This window comes from Dioscorea cayenensis, chromosome 4, assembly GCF_009730915.1.
Source record: "Dioscorea cayenensis subsp. rotundata cultivar TDr96_F1 chromosome 4, TDr96_F1_v2_PseudoChromosome.rev07_lg8_w22 25.fasta, whole genome shotgun sequence".
In the NCBI taxonomy this organism is placed as follows: domain Eukaryota; kingdom Viridiplantae; phylum Streptophyta; class Magnoliopsida; order Dioscoreales; family Dioscoreaceae; genus Dioscorea; species Dioscorea cayenensis.
The window spans coordinates 3,645,331-3,663,055 of record NC_052474.1 but is presented as its reverse complement, the minus strand read 5'-3'; the positions used below and the strand labels follow the sequence as shown (position 1 = coordinate 3,663,055).

Sequence of the window (17,725 nt, the reverse complement as noted above, 5' to 3'; positions counted from 1 at the left end):
CAACTAGTTGGCATTTCATCGACTTGAAATCTAAGATTGAGATATGGCTTTTACGTTAACTCGCTCACATAAAGAAAGATTTTTCTTTTGTTTTGCGCTCTGCTTTTTGTTGAAGATATCAAGTCTCTGCAGGGGATTTCTACTGGGTTTTGTTAGTCTCATAGGAGATTTCTACGCGGGGTTTTGTTTTGTTTTGCATTTGTCAGATGTATACACCATCGAATTAGTTTTTCTCGATCATATGATTCGTGAATATTTATAACGTACATTTCCCGCTTCGCTTGAGTATGGTCGTAGCTTTTACAAACGAGGTTGACGCTTAAGAAATGAGATGTTACAGCTTAACATTTGTTGTCTCCTCGTAAGTTATTCTCGCCTCGCTTAACAAAATGGGTCTCTGCTTAACATTTTATATCTCCTGCTTAATAACCCAGAGTTTACCGCTTAAAACCTTATATTTCCGCTAAACTTTGTCAATACCGCACGTCGATGCGTTGTTACTGGCCGCAGTTTGTGATTAGCGGCGTGTCAACCCAGTTAATGGTCGATGCTATTCTGGACACCCAGAGTGGAGACTTTTAGTCTAATTGAAAATACAACACGACCCCTGACACTGGAGATTATTCGACCTGGACAATCGCTTGCGCTGCTCACCGAGCTAGAAGCTCATATACCAAGAGAGAGCCCTTCTGATTCTCTTTTCGCAAAGGCAATGATGGTCTACATCTCAATAAATCTCGTGGATCGGGAAAGCCCCACGAGTTTCAGACCTCAAGATGTGGCCTCGCGGTTGGTCTCGGCCACGACGGCGACGCAGCTGGTCTTTCGTAAGAAGAAAACCAGCCTGGGCTCAAGCGGCGGCATATCTATCAAAGACCCACTGAGACACGTAGACTCCATCGAAGAGCACTCGCTCAGTGAAACTTGTTCACAGCAGGGAGAAGAAGATACTCTTTCAAACTCGACGCGTGACCTCATGCGACGTCTCTTCCCAAATACATCACGCCTTCGGCCCAACTGATCGCTGATTACGCGACGATCTAATCACCCACGGGCGACACGCACGGGCGCAGCGACGACAAGCGGGTTTATGGAGGATATTCCATTAGCTACCGCCTGAGCGCAAGATAGATGCTGACGGTAAGACTATCAACACAGGTACATTAAGGGTTGCTCTGGCACGCTTAACGCCCTGGTTTTACGTAGCCGACCGAACGGGAAGAAAGTCCGTTTCGCAAGATCCCAAGGATGTTGATAGTCACGGTGAAAGTTACTACCGGAAGCAAGCGACTGTGAGAAACGAGCTTGTCATCGCCGACGGAAAAGAGGTAATAAATCACGGACAATGTTTAACATAAGTCTTTAACGCTTAAACATTTTATTTAGCGCTTTAACTTTAGTGATTTACCGCTTAACTCTTATTCATATCGTTTAAATATTTTGTTCTCCGCTTAATTATATTCTATAACGCTTTAAATATATAAACACTGCTTAAACATAGTTTTTATAGTTTTAAAACGAACGATTTCACCGAAATTGCTCGCTTTACATATGTGTGTTTCTCGAGATGGTTCCCGGCGACGCCAATAGCGATATTTATCAGCCAACCGACTCGACGGACGCCATCGCCCGAACCACTGGGCTCAAGGCAGAGGCAGGCGCCTATCGCTACCGGACGCCTGCCTCCCATTTCCACCCACTACGCCAGACGATCTCGATCGGAGAGCCCTCCCTCACCCCTACAGATTGCAACAACCCCTCACCACGACAACGCATTGGGGCGAGTAGGGCACTCGACCATGGCACTCCGACCGGTAGAAATGTATTCCCGACATACGAGTAAGATGTCACCGCAACCCTGCGCAGACGCCAGAGTATCGACGACCGAGTCATTGTCGGCTCGGCGGCGTGCGACACGGAAAGACGTCACAATCGACCGCGCCATCCTCGAAAGAACTCAGCACCGGACTAAACGAGGCCGGACTCGACGACGAGGACATCATCGGAAGGTCATTCCAAGGCGGCCACATTCAAGAGACTTCGATGAGAGAGAGAATAATCACTCGCTTTCTCGCTCTCCACCGTCAGGGCCGACGATGAAATAATAGCAACAGCCCGATCGGCGGCATCGATGTCTGGCGCTGAGAAGGACATCGCGAGGGATCGATGTGGCGGTCATTGCTGAGAAGGTCGCCGACTTCGTCGCTGAATCCTCGACCCGCTGAACCGATCGCTGAGATCGGCCAGATCAAAGACGGACACAATCAACGAAGATCAAGAATAAGTTAAGGGCGCTGGCCTCCCAAACGCATGTCGTTGTCATGCCACGCGCTGAGAAGATCGTCAATCTGCCGCTGCCGACGGCCGACAAGATCGCTCAGCGACACAATGCCCACCACAACAAGAACCACGTAAGAGGTCATGGCTGACGCTGCCGCCGCCGTCTCCTCAAGATCGCTATCACAATCCCACAACAAGAACAACCATGTAAGGACGCTGTTCGAGCCGATGCTCGCCGCCATCGTCCCCTCGCGATCGAAGGAAGATGTCATCAGACCCCGATCGAAAGCAACGAGAGACGATCAAGGCCAATCAAAAATCGACCGCATCACCGTAAAGCTTTTTATTCAAGAAGAAGAAATGGTCTGCCTCGAGTCGTTTTAACAAATACGAGCAGAGTCGACGAGGATCTTCCTCAATCGCCGGCCTACGGATTCGGTAAGCGTAAACGTTTTTACGATATTGTTTAAAGGGTTTTATTATAGTGTTTAACTATTACCCTAATAGTGTTTAATACCTTTATCGTTATCATTTAAGTGTCTACTTATCGCTTTAATTATATATAATATCATGTAACAAATCGAGCACATCATTTAAATATTTACAAATACGGTCTTATTATATCTCGGTTATCGCTTTAACCTCAAAGACTCGCCGCTGCTGAAGAACGACGTCAGAGCACCACCGCCGACAGAGATTATACACGCCGGCCGAGGGGAAGGAGACGGTCACCTGATGATGTGATGGACGCCAGATGCGATAATACAAAAGTCACGAGCAAAGAGCCATATCCTTATGCAAGAAGCGCCGCCCATCACGCATCATCGCCATACCGCGTACGCCGTGCGCAGACGACGCACACGACAATTACGGTAAGCGATCGGGGATGCCGCTACAAGAAACTCGCATGAAGTTCAAATTGTCATCCTCCCGAGCAATCACGTGAATGGCCACTTTCCACGCCGTCGTCCGGACAACGATCAAAACAAGAATACAGCATTATTCTTCACGTCCCGGGTACGATAAGGACGCTCGACATGGTAGTTCTTTTAATTACGTCCGGATTAATATCCGCTTGGTATTTAAATCAAGATTCTAATCTCGACTGTGCATATTCTCGATACAATGAATCTATCTCGACCTTCTGTGTCGAGCATGGAGTTAGACGAGCTCGGCGACGATCAGCACCCCGCCACGCATCGACATACGTAAAACCCCACGCCTAAAAACAAGGAAGCGCCGATCGCACCGGCTCACGCCATGCGGTTTATCGAGCACCACCGTGAGGGTGAGAAGTTACTGCCACCGCAGCATGACGCCCTCACCCTCGCATTACGACATGCTACCCGTGATACCTAAGGAGTGGAGGCGTAAATCTCAGGCCCACGATAAACGTGGGGTCACAAGCGCGGTTAAATTTTGTTTTTGCAAGAACATGTCCCGTATATCTCGACCGTCAATTTTGTTTCAAATGTAACCGACAAATTCAATTCATTGTTTTCGTGTTCAAGAGTACGACTTGTATATCTTAATGTAAATTTTGTTTGTTTTCAATCGAAAGCATGTTAAATTCCATCTCGCTATTTCATTGTTTAATTTACTCTGAATTACGTACATTTCACTTTCATTGTTTAAATATACTATATATCGCTTAAACATCGCTTTAAATATTTCAAAAATTACGGTGCACTCGCTTAAAATAACACCGCTCGTTAAATAAACGCACTCACTGCTTAATCAACATGGAAAAGTCGCCCCATCAATACAACGCTTTTAAAACAATGTTTCTTTAGAATATTTAGATACCCGCGAAGTCAGGGCGAGTATACGCATCATTCAAAACATGCTTGTATATCTCAATGTAAAGTTTTGTTTGTTTTCAATCAGAAGGTGTTAAATTTCATTCGGCCATTTCATTGTTTAATTTACGTCAGAAGTTGTGTACATTTCCGCTTCATTGTTTAAATATACCATATATCGCTTTAAAACATCACTGAAATATTTCAAATTACAAACAGTATCCGCTTAAAATAACAACGCCTCCTGCTTAAATACATTCAATTCGTCAGAAAGAGTAAGAGTTTAACATGGAAACTACTCCCATCAATACACAATGTTTCCTCGTCATCGCCGGGCTTTATTAACAATGCCTAGCTCGGCGACAGCTATGCAAGATCGCCGATCTGACCGATCCTCGCGCATGCCGCAATGTAACTCATGGACATCAAACGCCGCGACTCGATCCTTTTTCGCCTCAGCCGCCCGTAGTCGCTTTCTAGCCACAGCGGTCGCAAACGGCTCACTGATCCGTCTCAAGGCCCGTCATCGCCTGCACTGGGAATATAGCTTCCTCAGACGCCAGCTTTGTAATCGTCGACTGCTGAAGCACCCGCCAATAAATCACGTACGCTGTGTCTCGGCTCGCATTGTCACGCGCAAGTATGCTCGCAAGGGATACCATAAACTTGCCACCTTCGATACGTAACAAAGTTCTCGATGGCGAGATCCACGTAGTTTGCCGTGATCGTCGACATTTCGTAACGATCATCGACACAACGCATCAACACGTAAGATTTCGACCGCCCTCAACAATGATCTCTAACTTCGAATGTACGTCTGGCATAAGTAGGTCTCCCATTTCGTCGCTGCTCACGCCTGCTACATAACACGCGATCAACTCGAACCCTGCAAATAAGGTTAAACAAAGACAGCTGATGGTTAAATACTCACAACATGTTTAAACATTATCGTAAATTATTTAAACTAAACGATTAATATTTAAAGTCGACAAGTGTAATTAAACAAAGATCGAGAATGTTTAAAGGGTAATACTAAATGTTAATCAGAAACCAACATTCGCAGACCTTACGGAGTCGCACCATTTTCGCCACCCCTAGAAACGACGAGCTTCCTCGATCCAAGCATCGAACGACTCCGCCGACGCTCGAATACATCTCACCCCAACGATCACCTCCCGAACGATAATCTCACCAATGTGCCATATCCGATTTATTAATCAACCAGACGATGAGCTTCGAGTGATACGGCCCTCGCAGCTCATTCACTAGTATCATCGAAATCTTTTAGCCGCGGATGCCCACGCAACGCGGAAGCATATAGACCAAGCATCTCCCTCAACGCCTTCCCAAGTCTCGACATCGGGCTTTTTATAAAATTGGCTCCAAAATGTCGAAGACGTAACGCACGTGGCGGCGAAGGGAAGACTCTCGCAATTGCGCTCACAAGGCCCTCGACCTGTCTCGACACGTAAGGTAATTATCTCATGATAATCTCCACCGTGATAAGGCATCGCCTAACTTAGATACGAACTAAGTCCAATTGGCATCGGGTCTCGCTGTCGACTATACCAAGGCGACGTGGAAAACCATTGTTACTCATCTTTCCCCGCGGCACCCGAAAGAGTCGTACTCCCGATATTTTTCCAAGGAGGCGGGTACCATCGAGAAACAGCAGCTGGCCCCGCAAGCCCTCTCAATCCCACAATACACGCTACCGAAGAAAAAGAATGCACGCTTAAAACGATCACCGCCTCTCTCCACGATCGCAACGCCGCTGGATTTGTCTCAGCCCACCTTATCCACATACCAAAAGCAAACAACATAGTCGGAGATGTCACTCGTCCGAGGACCACCCGGCATGCTCTTTTTCCCCAACCAAGCCTCGCTTTGTATGGTATGTGGACACCATGTTCCCGCAACATGTCCTTCCTGAATGTCGATGGCCTCAGACAAGGGACGGTCCCCGAGCTCAATCACTCGCAGGGCTAACCCATTTTTCGACGCTCGATGCGACGTCAACCCTATGCCACCACCGCAAGTGCGACTGGGTTGATCGTCTTGATTCTCGAAAAGTATTTTTTTGTTATACTCTTTGATGCATGAAGCGCTAACGACAACCACTCCAGCAGCAGCATTCCACAACACACTCGACGTTTTTCGCTCTTACGAATTTAAGTCAAAAATTCCTTTTCGATTGCATGATTTTTGAAGTACATCCCTGAAATGTTCGACACTCGCCAAAACGTCATGTCCAATATCCAACGACAACACTTCGTAATAACTCGATCGAGGAAGGAAGACATCCCACACCGCCGTGGTCACCATGGGGACGAATCGGGAGCACTCGTAATCCGAATTCCCGCCAACACTTCACCAAATGAAAAGATCAATATGTTAAGTTGAGAATATAATGTTTAAGTTTGATAACTGACAATAGTTAAACGTTAAATTAAATACTTAACCAATTAACTAATAACGTAAAGGACTAGTAAAATATGTTAACCAAATGACTTTTGATATATTTAAAGAATAATGACCCCCTGCATAACCGGAATAATTAAAAGAAAAAGGAACTTACAACGAGTAAAACCCTCGCTTTTCATTAGGATCTCTAGAATGGCACATTTTCCTGCCTCGACGACAAGATCAACTACAAAGACATTTGAAGATGGAGTGGACGTGACACATCCGACCGGAAGTCAACATCGCTTTCGATCGGGCAAAACCGCTTTTATATCCATCCGTGTGATGAACTTAACCTCGATAAGAGAAACTTCGAGACCCCATCGTCACATATCTCGCCTAACACCAACTCCCAAGAAGTCTCGAGCCCGAACATTAGCACTCTTCCCTCCCCCGCTCAATCTAGCAATACCACAAAAACTCTCCATAATATACTCCGCCGAAAACCAAATCAGCATAAACCAAATGAAATGAAGAACAAAAAGAAGACGTAAGAAGAAGAAGTAGAAGATGTAAAAGAACAAAATGCAGATGTAAAGGCAAAACTAAAAAAGCTTAGCAGTGTACGATAGAGGTTAGACTAGACGTGATGTGATTGGGCTGTATTTTTCCCTCCATCCCAAGGGCAAAAAGGGAAATATATGTCACTCGTCATGAGGAAGACATATTTTCATCGCTCGAATGAAAGTTCTCAACTCAACATGAGTCTCTCGTAAACGCTGCTTTTTTTATGTTTAAACAGATACATATAGTGTTTAAAAAACGGTTAACTCGTTTAACTAAAGTCTATATCATGTAAATAATATGTTATTGTTTAAATCGAATGCTTTCACTCGAAATCGGCTGAAGATGGGTACCCTCCCGGTCACCGCTTAAACATCTTTACGTATTTTTCTTAAAACACCGTCTATCATTGTTTAAAGAGTAACTTGAGTAGTGTTTAACTTTTTCTATCATGTTTACACCGCTGTCACTGCTTTAAAGAGTAACTCTTTTCTTAAACACCGTTGTCACTGCTTTAAACATATTTATGTATTTTCTATTGTTTACAACGACGCTCTTTTGTTTCCCACATCTGCTTTGTTTTTTTACTAGGTCTATGTTTAAATTTCGTAAGTTCACAAATCAAATAAGCTTGTTTCGCTTTTTATTTATAAAACATTTACAACATTTACAATATTTACAACGTCCGCTTCGGACTTTGGACACTCACGACTCGACCGTGATAATCTAAAACAAGTGTCCCAGACATTCGAACGCTCACATGGCTGCATAACATGCGCATCAACTCGAACCTCGCATAACGCATAACATTAAAAAAAGGGTTAAACAACACACATTCATGAAAACGACTATTAATCAATGTGTCATGGCCAGACTTAAACGAAGATCCTAATAGTTAAACACAGAACGTAATAGTTGTACACTGAAGTCATTTTCTTAAACGATAACGTAAAAGTCTCAGTGGTAAATGTCAACCCTCGTCTTTAAAGGATGTTTCACGATCTCCCTCCTCTAGAGAATCCTCCGCAATCACGCAATACGTGAAAACTTTCTTTTCTTACCCAAGTCGAAATGCTCTCTTAATTGCTTTCCCGTCATCCACCGCTGGAGAATCCTCCGCGATTCGTGCAATTATGACAAAGATTTCGCTTGGGCAAGAAAAAGATAGTTTAACTAGTTCGTGATTACGGCTTAATCGATTCTCAAGATAAGGGAAGAAGGCTCACGTAAACATACTTTCGATAGAGTGGTTGTCCATGGGAAGAGGAGGAAGAGGAGGAAGAGGGAGGAGGATGATGAGGACGATCGAGGAGTGGTCAGTCACGTGGGAGGTTTCTTCCTGCTATTTAGCTGTGAAGTCCACAAGCTGGTCGACTCTTCATATCCGGAAAAAGTTAAACGCACAGATGCCGATATCGATCGATGAGAACGAACGGGTGTTCGGTATTCTATAGTTATCGCGCATAAGAATTAATGCCGCCATTAATTCTACGCACGGGATACCATAACCTCACACCGCCACGCCACATGCCAACAATTCAGATCAAACGAAAAAGATCACCGTTTTACGCAGAGACTTTGAGAATTTACACGTTAATATGAATAGTTATACATGTAAAGATAATGTTAAACGGAGATGGGAAGTATTAAACCCGGATATGACAATTATTAAACATATTAGTAAAATATTTAAACGGATAATAGCAAATAGTTAAACATTATTTAAAAATATACAAAATAGATAACCATAAACGAGAAGAACTTTACAACGAAATGAACTCGTCAGAATTCATCGCTCTTCTCGTCGTAATACAACTTTACAACCATAAACGAGAAGACTTTATCAACGGCATACGCTCGCCTCGACAATAAAATCGACTACGATCTCATTCGAAGATGAAGTGCACTCGACCAATCCGATGGAAATCAATTTCATTTTTCTCGCTCGAGAAACCGATTTATATATTTCGAGTATGATAAACGAGGAGAACAACAAGATGTAATGCAACTCCTCGGCATCGCTCTATCGAAACCAAGCTAGAAAGTTCTTCAAAAGGTCAATACATGATGTGATTTCGGCTTTCCTTTCCCACCATTTTCGTGCCAAAAATGGGATTTCACAACATGGACCCATTTCGAAGTGAACGGTAGGGGGTAAAAGGAAGTTAAACACTAACGGAAGGGTTGTCCGTGGTGTGTAAAAGTAGAAGGGGGTTTTTGGGAAGTTTTGAAAATTACGAGGGGTGAACAGTAATTTTCCCTATATTTAATGATTCTTTGTACTTTTGATGTTTTAGTACTTTTTATTTTTTAAAAATATACTAATATTGAAATTCAACCGTTCCGATAGGAAAATAAATTTATCTAAAAAAATGTCGAAGGTGCTTTGAGTTACCTAAGTACTGTTAGGCTTCCAATTTTCAAGGTTTTAACTTTTTGTTTTCCCTTATAGTTTGTGTTTTAAATATTTTTTAATTAATCAAAATTTTTGTAATAACTAATAATTTAGGTTTCTAATATTTTTGTTTTGACGAACGCAACAAGTGTCGCCCCACAAAGGGGCGTTAAAAGAATTGATATATACAATTGTGCATCACTTACGGTGGCTTAACGATGCCTAAGGATTTACAATGTAGAGCATGGTAACATGCAGGGGTATTTATGACCCGCTATATGCGCCCAAGATGATATATTAATGACCACAACACCATAATTATAAATCCCTCTATCTTGCAACTTTGGAGGGGTGGAGGAAACGGCTCCTCTCACAGGGAACCTTGTGAACAGTGAGTGAATATGACTGATATAATATTTGTACAGTATCTCTACAGTAGGTTTGCACAATATTGCGGCACAAAGGATTCGAATTTGCACCATTCACCCATCATTTATGGTAACTTTCATTAAGGGGTTATTTGTTTGGCCGTATTTTAAAATACTTAAATTTGAAAATTCTTGGATTTGAGAAATTCTTTGTTTGTTTCAATGGATCTGAATCTCTTTTTTAAATCCAAAAGTCACGGGATTATGAAATTCGGCAAAAATGACCGAATTTCAAAATCCCATCCAGTGAATCCCATCCAGTAATTAATATAATTATTATATTAATTACTTATAATATTAATTACACTATAATTATATTTTATAAATATTAAATAAAATATAATTATAGTGTAATTAATATTAGTAATATAATATGTAATTGATATATTATATTATATTAATTATATTTATTACATTATAATTATATTTTATAAAATATTAAATAAAATGCATTTATAGTGTAATTAATATTAGTAATATAATACATATCATTCATATATTATATTATATTAATTGTTTTAATAAAGAGTTAATATATTATATTTTATTATAATAAATTAAGTATATATTAATTATAGTAATTACTCATAATATTAATTATACCATAATTATATTTTATAAAATATTAAATAAAATGCATTTATAGTGTAATTAATATTAGTAATATAGTATATAATTGATATATTATATTAATTATTTTAATAAATAATTAATATATTATATTTTATTATAATAAATTAAGTATATATTAATTATATTAATTACTCATAAAATTAATTACACCGTAATTATATTTTATAAAATATTAAATAAAATATGATTATAGTGTAATTAATATTAATAATATAATATATAATTAATATATTATATTATATTAAATATTTAATAAATTCTAAATTTACAAATCACTCCAACAAAATACAAAATTTTGTGATTAGCATTACAAATGCATTCAACCAAACACTGAGTTTGGCTCTCCTGAATTTTCAAATACAAAAATTAGTAAATGCAAATCTACTGCATTTTCAATTATATCCAACTAAACGCGTCCTAAAATGTCTAGTGGTTGTCTTTTTTTCTAATATTGATTAAAGATAATTATAGCAAATGACAAACCCTTGCATGCCTAGAAGAGAGAAAAAAAATCCCCCAACATACAAAATTTGAGCTAGGCAACGATTTCACATATAATTATTTAATTTTATTATAGAATAAATCATTCCAAAAGCGGTGTTTAACATGACACTAATTCAAAATTCCTAATTAGGCAATCATTTTAAGCATTGTACAACCTCCTTAGTACTATTCATTCATATAATTATCAATATTTTATAACTCGCACTACAATAAATAAATTAATTATGAGAATGCAAGATTATGGAGGCATTCATCATTGTTGGTTAATAATATTTAATAATAATTATTCATAATATGAACTTTTTTTGGTAAGTGAGAGAGATTAAATTAGCGTCCATTGTTTTGATGGTCCACCTTGTTTCATGCTCTCTTTTTTTTCTATTTGTTTTCCACCGTCAATCACGTGATCATCTTCGTTTTGATATCATCATACTCACATGTCCTGCCTGGTGGGCTACCTCTCCTCTTCAAACTCCCATGTCACTCAAACTAAACACCAATAAAAATAAATTTTATTTATTAATAATTATTTTATTTTATTTTTTCACTAAATCAATGCTTTTTATGTTCACCTTTAACTATTGCCAAAATTTTGGGATTGAATTAAAGATATAAGAACGAATGTGCATAATTTTGATATCACCATCAATACAACAATGGAATTGTTAAGGTATTTTCGTACCATACACATGATTGAGTCAATAGTTTAAATCTCTCACAATATACATGATTAAGACATAAATAAAATATATGTAATGATTTACATGTATTATAAAACAATATTATATATTTGATCAATACTTTTAATAATATTTGATTGTAGTTGGAAAATATTAATTAAATTAAATAATTTTTTTATAAAAATAATTAGATATTTCTCAATTCTAATTGATTTTGCCACATGCATGCCACACAATTAAAAAAAAACATGCATATTTTATCATATAAATAGTAACCGAACAAAAGGACTAAAATATGGATAACATTATAAGATAAGTACCAAATATTTTTTTTTCAAAAATTAGTGTATCTTTCATGAAAAATTTACGGTTAATATTAAACGAAACAAATATTTAAAAAATTTCAAAGAATTTGGATATAGACATCTTATCTGATGAATGAACATAGCACATAGCACATAGCACATAGCACATAGCACATAGCACATAGCAGCACATAGCACATAGCACATAGCAGCACATAGCACTAGGAATGGACCAGAATGATAAATTTTCTTGATATCATCTAACTTTTGTGCCACGATGTCCACTCTTGGCATCACATTGCAACACTAATTTAAGTTTATTTATAATATAAATAATAAATAATTAAAATTATAATAATAATTAAAGGAAAGAAAGAAAGAAAAGAAATAAAAAAAAAAAATTTTCAAAGCGCGGCCCTTCTCCAAACGGTTGGTAATGTTTAATTTCAAACCTCTGGTTTGAAATTCGAATCAGTGGCGCCCGAATCCACTAACGAGACCGTCTCATCGTGGACCAATAAAAACGATCCACGTCACGATATCGACGTGGCCCGATGCGGACTCGGGTCGGCGGCATGTCTTACCCGGTAAAAATCCAACCCGATTATCCACATGAAATGACCGCTATACCCCCAACTAATGAGACCCACTGGGTTGGACCTCCTCCCCCTCTAGCTTCCCTTCTACGGAACGAATTCCAGGCTTTGATTTTACCCAAACACCCTCACATTTACTAATTAAAAAAAAATCAAATTTAATAAGATGATCTGGAGGAGAGAGTGGGTGGAATGGATGAGAAAAATCAGAACAAAATAGATAAGAAAAATAAGAAATATATATATAAAAAAAATCAAATCGATTTGGTGGGAAGGAGCCGGTTGAAAACGGTTCGAGCCGGCATACAATCAAATTCAGGATGAACGTGGACCGTCGGATGAAACCGATCTCGATAAAACCACACCGGGATTTGAAATTCAGAGTTGATAAGCTTGTGCGTTTTATAAAGTGGAAGAGTGAAAAGAGGGAAAAGCGGGGGTTAAAGTAGGAGAAGAGAGAGAGAGAGAGAGAGAGAGAGAGAGAGAGAGAGGGAGGCGTGCATTGGTTGCGCCCACGGACTCATTCAAGCTATTCAATGCTGCACCAAACGCTCACTTCTTTTTCATTCCACCATTCTTCTTCTTCCTCTTCTTCTTCTTTGCAAGCTCTGGTTTCTCCGGTGAGGGATTTTTATGTATAAATATGAGAAAAAGGAAGGGTCTTTTTGCTTTTTGTGTAGTTTTTTTATATATATTTTTGGGGGTTTTTTTTGTTTTTTGTTTGTGAAGGTGAAGATGGAGGTGGTGGCGTTGAAGGTGAGCTCGAGGGAGGAGATGGGAGAGGTGGTGGGAGAGGAGGTCGGTGTGGGTTTGGAGAAAGGGAGTAGTTTGGGGGATGAGTTCTCCATTGATGACCTTCTTGATTTTGGAGCTGAAGAGGAAGCGGATGAAGCTGGAGTGAGAGAAGATGAGGAAGCTGAAGTCTTTGAACCGGAGAACTCTAACTCGTCTTCTTCTTCGTCGCTTTCCTTGGAACTCCCTCCACTTTCTGAAATCGCTTTGCCGGTGAAGCCCCCTTTTGTATTTCTCGTTCTTTGGGTTTTAATGGTCAAATGAGCTTAAAAATGGGATTTTTCTTGATGGAGGTTGAGGTTTATTGAGGGTTTTGGTTGATGCTTCTCAGGCGGCGGATGTGGCGGAGCTGGAATGGGTCTCGCGTATCATGGATGACTCCTACTCTGAGTTCCCACCGTGCTCCGGCGTTATCCCCGGCGTTCCGGTGCCGAAAATAGAGCCCAAGGTGGAAGCCGTAGTCCCTGTTAAAGCTAAGCGGAGCAAGCGTCACCGAACGGCCGGTTGGGTCCGGGCAAGCTCCGGCCAAAACCCCGACCCCACGTCCTCGTCTTCCACCTCTTCTCCGGTGTCATCCTGCTCGTCGTCGTCCTCATCGCCGCCGTGCCTCATCTACGACTTCAAACCACCAAGTCTCCTCCTTTTAGACGATGAAGCCCCGCAAAGCCCCAAACCAAAGAAAAGAGGCCGGAAACCCAAGTCCATCGTTGCCGCCACCGCTGGCGCAACCGGCGAGAGAAGGTGCAGTCACTGCGGCGTCCAGAAGACACCGCAGTGGCGAGCTGGGCCATTAGGGGCCAAGACTCTCTGCAACGCGTGCGGCGTGCGGTACAAGTCTGGTCGGCTCCTCCCGGAGTACCGGCCGGCGTGCAGCCCAACATTTGTCAGCCATGTTCACTCCAACAGTCACCGTAAAGTCCTGGAAATGCGCCGGAAGAAGGCTGAAGAGGAGCAACGCCGCCACTTCCTCCTCACCATTCCCTCCTCCCCTCTTCTTCCCATCTACTCCTAAATCCTAATCATTGAATTCACATTTAGCTCAGACTTAGTTTGTTTTTCTTAGCTTCTTATTCTCCAGACCAGAGAGACCTTCACTGAAAATTGTAGAACTAGAAATTCTAGGAGAAATGAGTGTGTGTTTTTAGCTTAGCTCTTATATATATATATATATAGAAACAGTATGTTTTTTCTTCAATCCTTGTGTTGTAGTTCTGGTGATGGTGATGATGATGATGATGATGAATTGTTATAAAAATTGGATTTTTTTTTTCTTAGTTTTTTTTTTCCAGTCTTCATTTCATTGTTCTTGTTGTGGTGGTGGATGGATCATTAACAAAGGATGGTTTGTGCTTTCCTCTCTGCATCTCTTGGAACTGCAGCCTGCCCACTCCATCCTCCCATGCTACTCTTGTGAACCATCTCAACCACTCTTACTCTTTCTCTCTCTCTCTCTCTCTCTTTGTTGTCTCTTTCTGTTTTTTTTTCCTTCTCTCTTATACACATACACATCATATGGTGGTACAAACAATGAGGTTTTGTCTGTTTTCTTTCTTTTCTGGTTGTACATGTATGAATTGTCAGATGGAGTTTCTTAGTCTCAATCAGTTCAATTGGCATTTCAGTTTAACAAAAGTTCTCTATGATGCAAATGTATTAAAGCAAAAATTATCAAGATTGAATGAATGAGTTGCTTTTGTATTATCAGTGTTTGAAGGAAAACAAGAACATCCAAGTTTGTGTTTTTATACTTGGAATAACTTTCATGTCTTTATGCCTTGCTTTCTCTTTGTTGTGCCACATTGAGTGTCTTTTGACAAGGTGTGAGAAACAGGCCAAATGAAGATTTAATTAGAAGCCCTTTGATTGTCTTGTAAATTTCCAAATGCCTTGTTTTTATCTATAAGGTTGTTAATGAGTGTTTTCATTCATTGAGTTTGATTAAGAGTGTTTGCTTATTATTTCTAGATTCAAACCTTTGTTTGCTCTCTTTTTCTTGGTAAGCGGATGTAGAATTATTTATTGTTCTAATAATATGAGGACAAGTTTATATATTCAAATCTATTCATATATATATATATATATATATATATATATTAAATCTATTTAAATCTATATATATATATATGTTTTTTATAAAGATGAATAAATCATTGATTTATTAACGAAAATAGAAAAATTCAAATTTATACTTTGTTTTGTAGAATTTGCTTAGTGGAATTTGTCAAATATCATTTAAATGTTAAATTTATCTTTAAATTCTTTTAAATTTTTACATATTATAACAAGTATATGAGCATTTGAGCGAAAACTTTTTTATTTAGAAAAAATAACTTACATTGCATAAGAAAATGGAGAAATGAAGAAATGAATTTTCTACATCCAAGCTGAAAAGGCAAATCTTATAATGGGCAAAATCTTTACTATTAACCATAAAAAGTCACTACTTAATATGTTCTTCAGAAGACTGTTTCTATTGTGTATACTTAATTTTTCAAATTGGTTTGAAGTTCAACAATATATCAGAAAAATTAAATTTAACAAACAGAATAAACACTTTGTAATTGTTGATAAATATTTATGTAACTGTATTGATGAATATATGTAAAAATGTAACATTCATAATCCAAGATATTAACTTTACTTTATAAATGATTTATTTAGTTGTTATGAAAGTCAAATGGAGCATAATAGTGAAAGATCAGATTTTACTTTCTTTAACCCTCTCCAATTACTACCAAAATATTTTATCCGCCAAAGGGGCAAACAAAAAAAAAAAAAACCATGTTAGTTGGCACATTATATTCTCTTCAATATGGTAATTTGAAAATTTTAAAAAAAAATTTACTTAGAAATAACAGGACATTCAATAATGCATAGATAAATATATTTGAACCTTTTAAAATATGAATACAATGGAGCCCATTTGTGACAGGAAATGAAAGAAAACATCAAATGAACAAATAGAGAATTTTAGTGCTCTTGTACTCCTCAGTCAAATCCAGCAACAATAAACATAGAATCAAATGATGGAAACAGAAAAACTTAATTTCACTGTTTAGGCCACTACATTATTAATTTTTATCTGTTTTATTTAAAATAATAACCACTAATTAAAATCCCACTGAAACTACAGTCCATAAAAATCATACCCAAAAACATGGCCACAAGAAACAGTACCAAGACACCACATGCAAAACAAAGGTCATTTCTTCTTGATTTTATATATAAATATATATAAAGCCAACATTGACTAGTTGTATGCCTTATATATTTTAGAGAAAATTTAGATTTATATATTGACATCAATATTAAAATTAACTTAAAAGCTTTTGGGTTATTAGAATCAAGCAATGCAGATTTATTTTGGATTTTGATGCAGTAAAAAAGTAAAAGGGAAGAAGATCATGAGAGTTGAATCTAAAACCAGGAAGATTAGGCTGGTTGGGTTAAACATACTCTGAATTTTTATATATCCTTTCCTGAATTCACTACAGCAGTAAAAATAAAAATAAAAATAATAATAATAATAATAACAATAATAATAACAATAACAATAATAAGAATGATGATGATGAAGAAGTTATCAATGAATTTCTATACAACATGAAGCTAGTTTACACTTTGATGTATTGGTAATTGGTCTATGGTTATTCATGGTCTTGAATTAATCTAATGAATTGGATTTGTTATCTTCTTCTTGTAGCTCTCTGTCTGTGTGGTAATCACATGATACTGCCAACAAAAAAATAACAATTATAAAAGAAAAAAAAGAGAGATGAGGCTCTCTGTGTCTGTTCTTTAACCATCATAAATAATTCTTCATACTATCAACTTTAATCAACTCTCCTTGATATTTGGCAGACCCTTTTTATGTATACCTGCATTTAAAAAGGTGGTGAAGAAGTAATCAAGTTAGAAATTAACATAAGATCAACTGTAAAATTGCTAAAGAAATAGCAAGTTTAGAGTGAGGTTAAAATTGATACTAAATCTGCATTGTTAGATGAATGTTAAGGTACCTTAATTTGGAGGCATTGTCAGTCAGTCAGTGGGTGACTTTGACTTGGCACATGAGGTCCCATTATCCCTTTCCTTTGGGATTCACTGGGGATGGGAACACTCTGTGAATGACAAGGCACTGAAGTAGTCATTAACTTTGTGGTGTTGGGGACGACGACTGCATTTTGATTTATTGGCATAGGATATTTTTGCTTTGGTGGTTTATTGTAAATAGGACCCGAGCAAATGTGTACTGAAATATTAATGTTATCGTCTCTAATTTCCTTAAACAAAGGAATTTGGCGTTTTTCAAGTCTATTTATCAAAAAAAAAAAATTCTAGTGTTT

The 17,725-nt window shown here is 38.5% G+C and overlaps 1 protein-coding gene across 1 annotated transcript; it reads left to right on the top strand.

Annotated features, from left to right (window-relative positions):
• The first annotated feature begins 13,016 nt into the window (after nt 1-13,016).
• On the top strand, nt 13,017-14,647 carry LOC120257835 (GATA transcription factor 6-like). The gene is made up of 3 exons (XM_039265117.1): nt 13,017-13,207; nt 13,317-13,592; nt 13,711-14,647. Exons 1-3 carry the CDS (start codon nt 13,124-13,126, stop codon nt 14,389-14,391), a joined length of 1,041 nt encoding a protein of 346 aa, XP_039121051.1. The 5' UTR covers nt 13,017-13,123; the 3' UTR covers nt 14,392-14,647.
• The last annotated feature ends 3,078 nt before the right edge of the window (nt 14,648-17,725 follow it).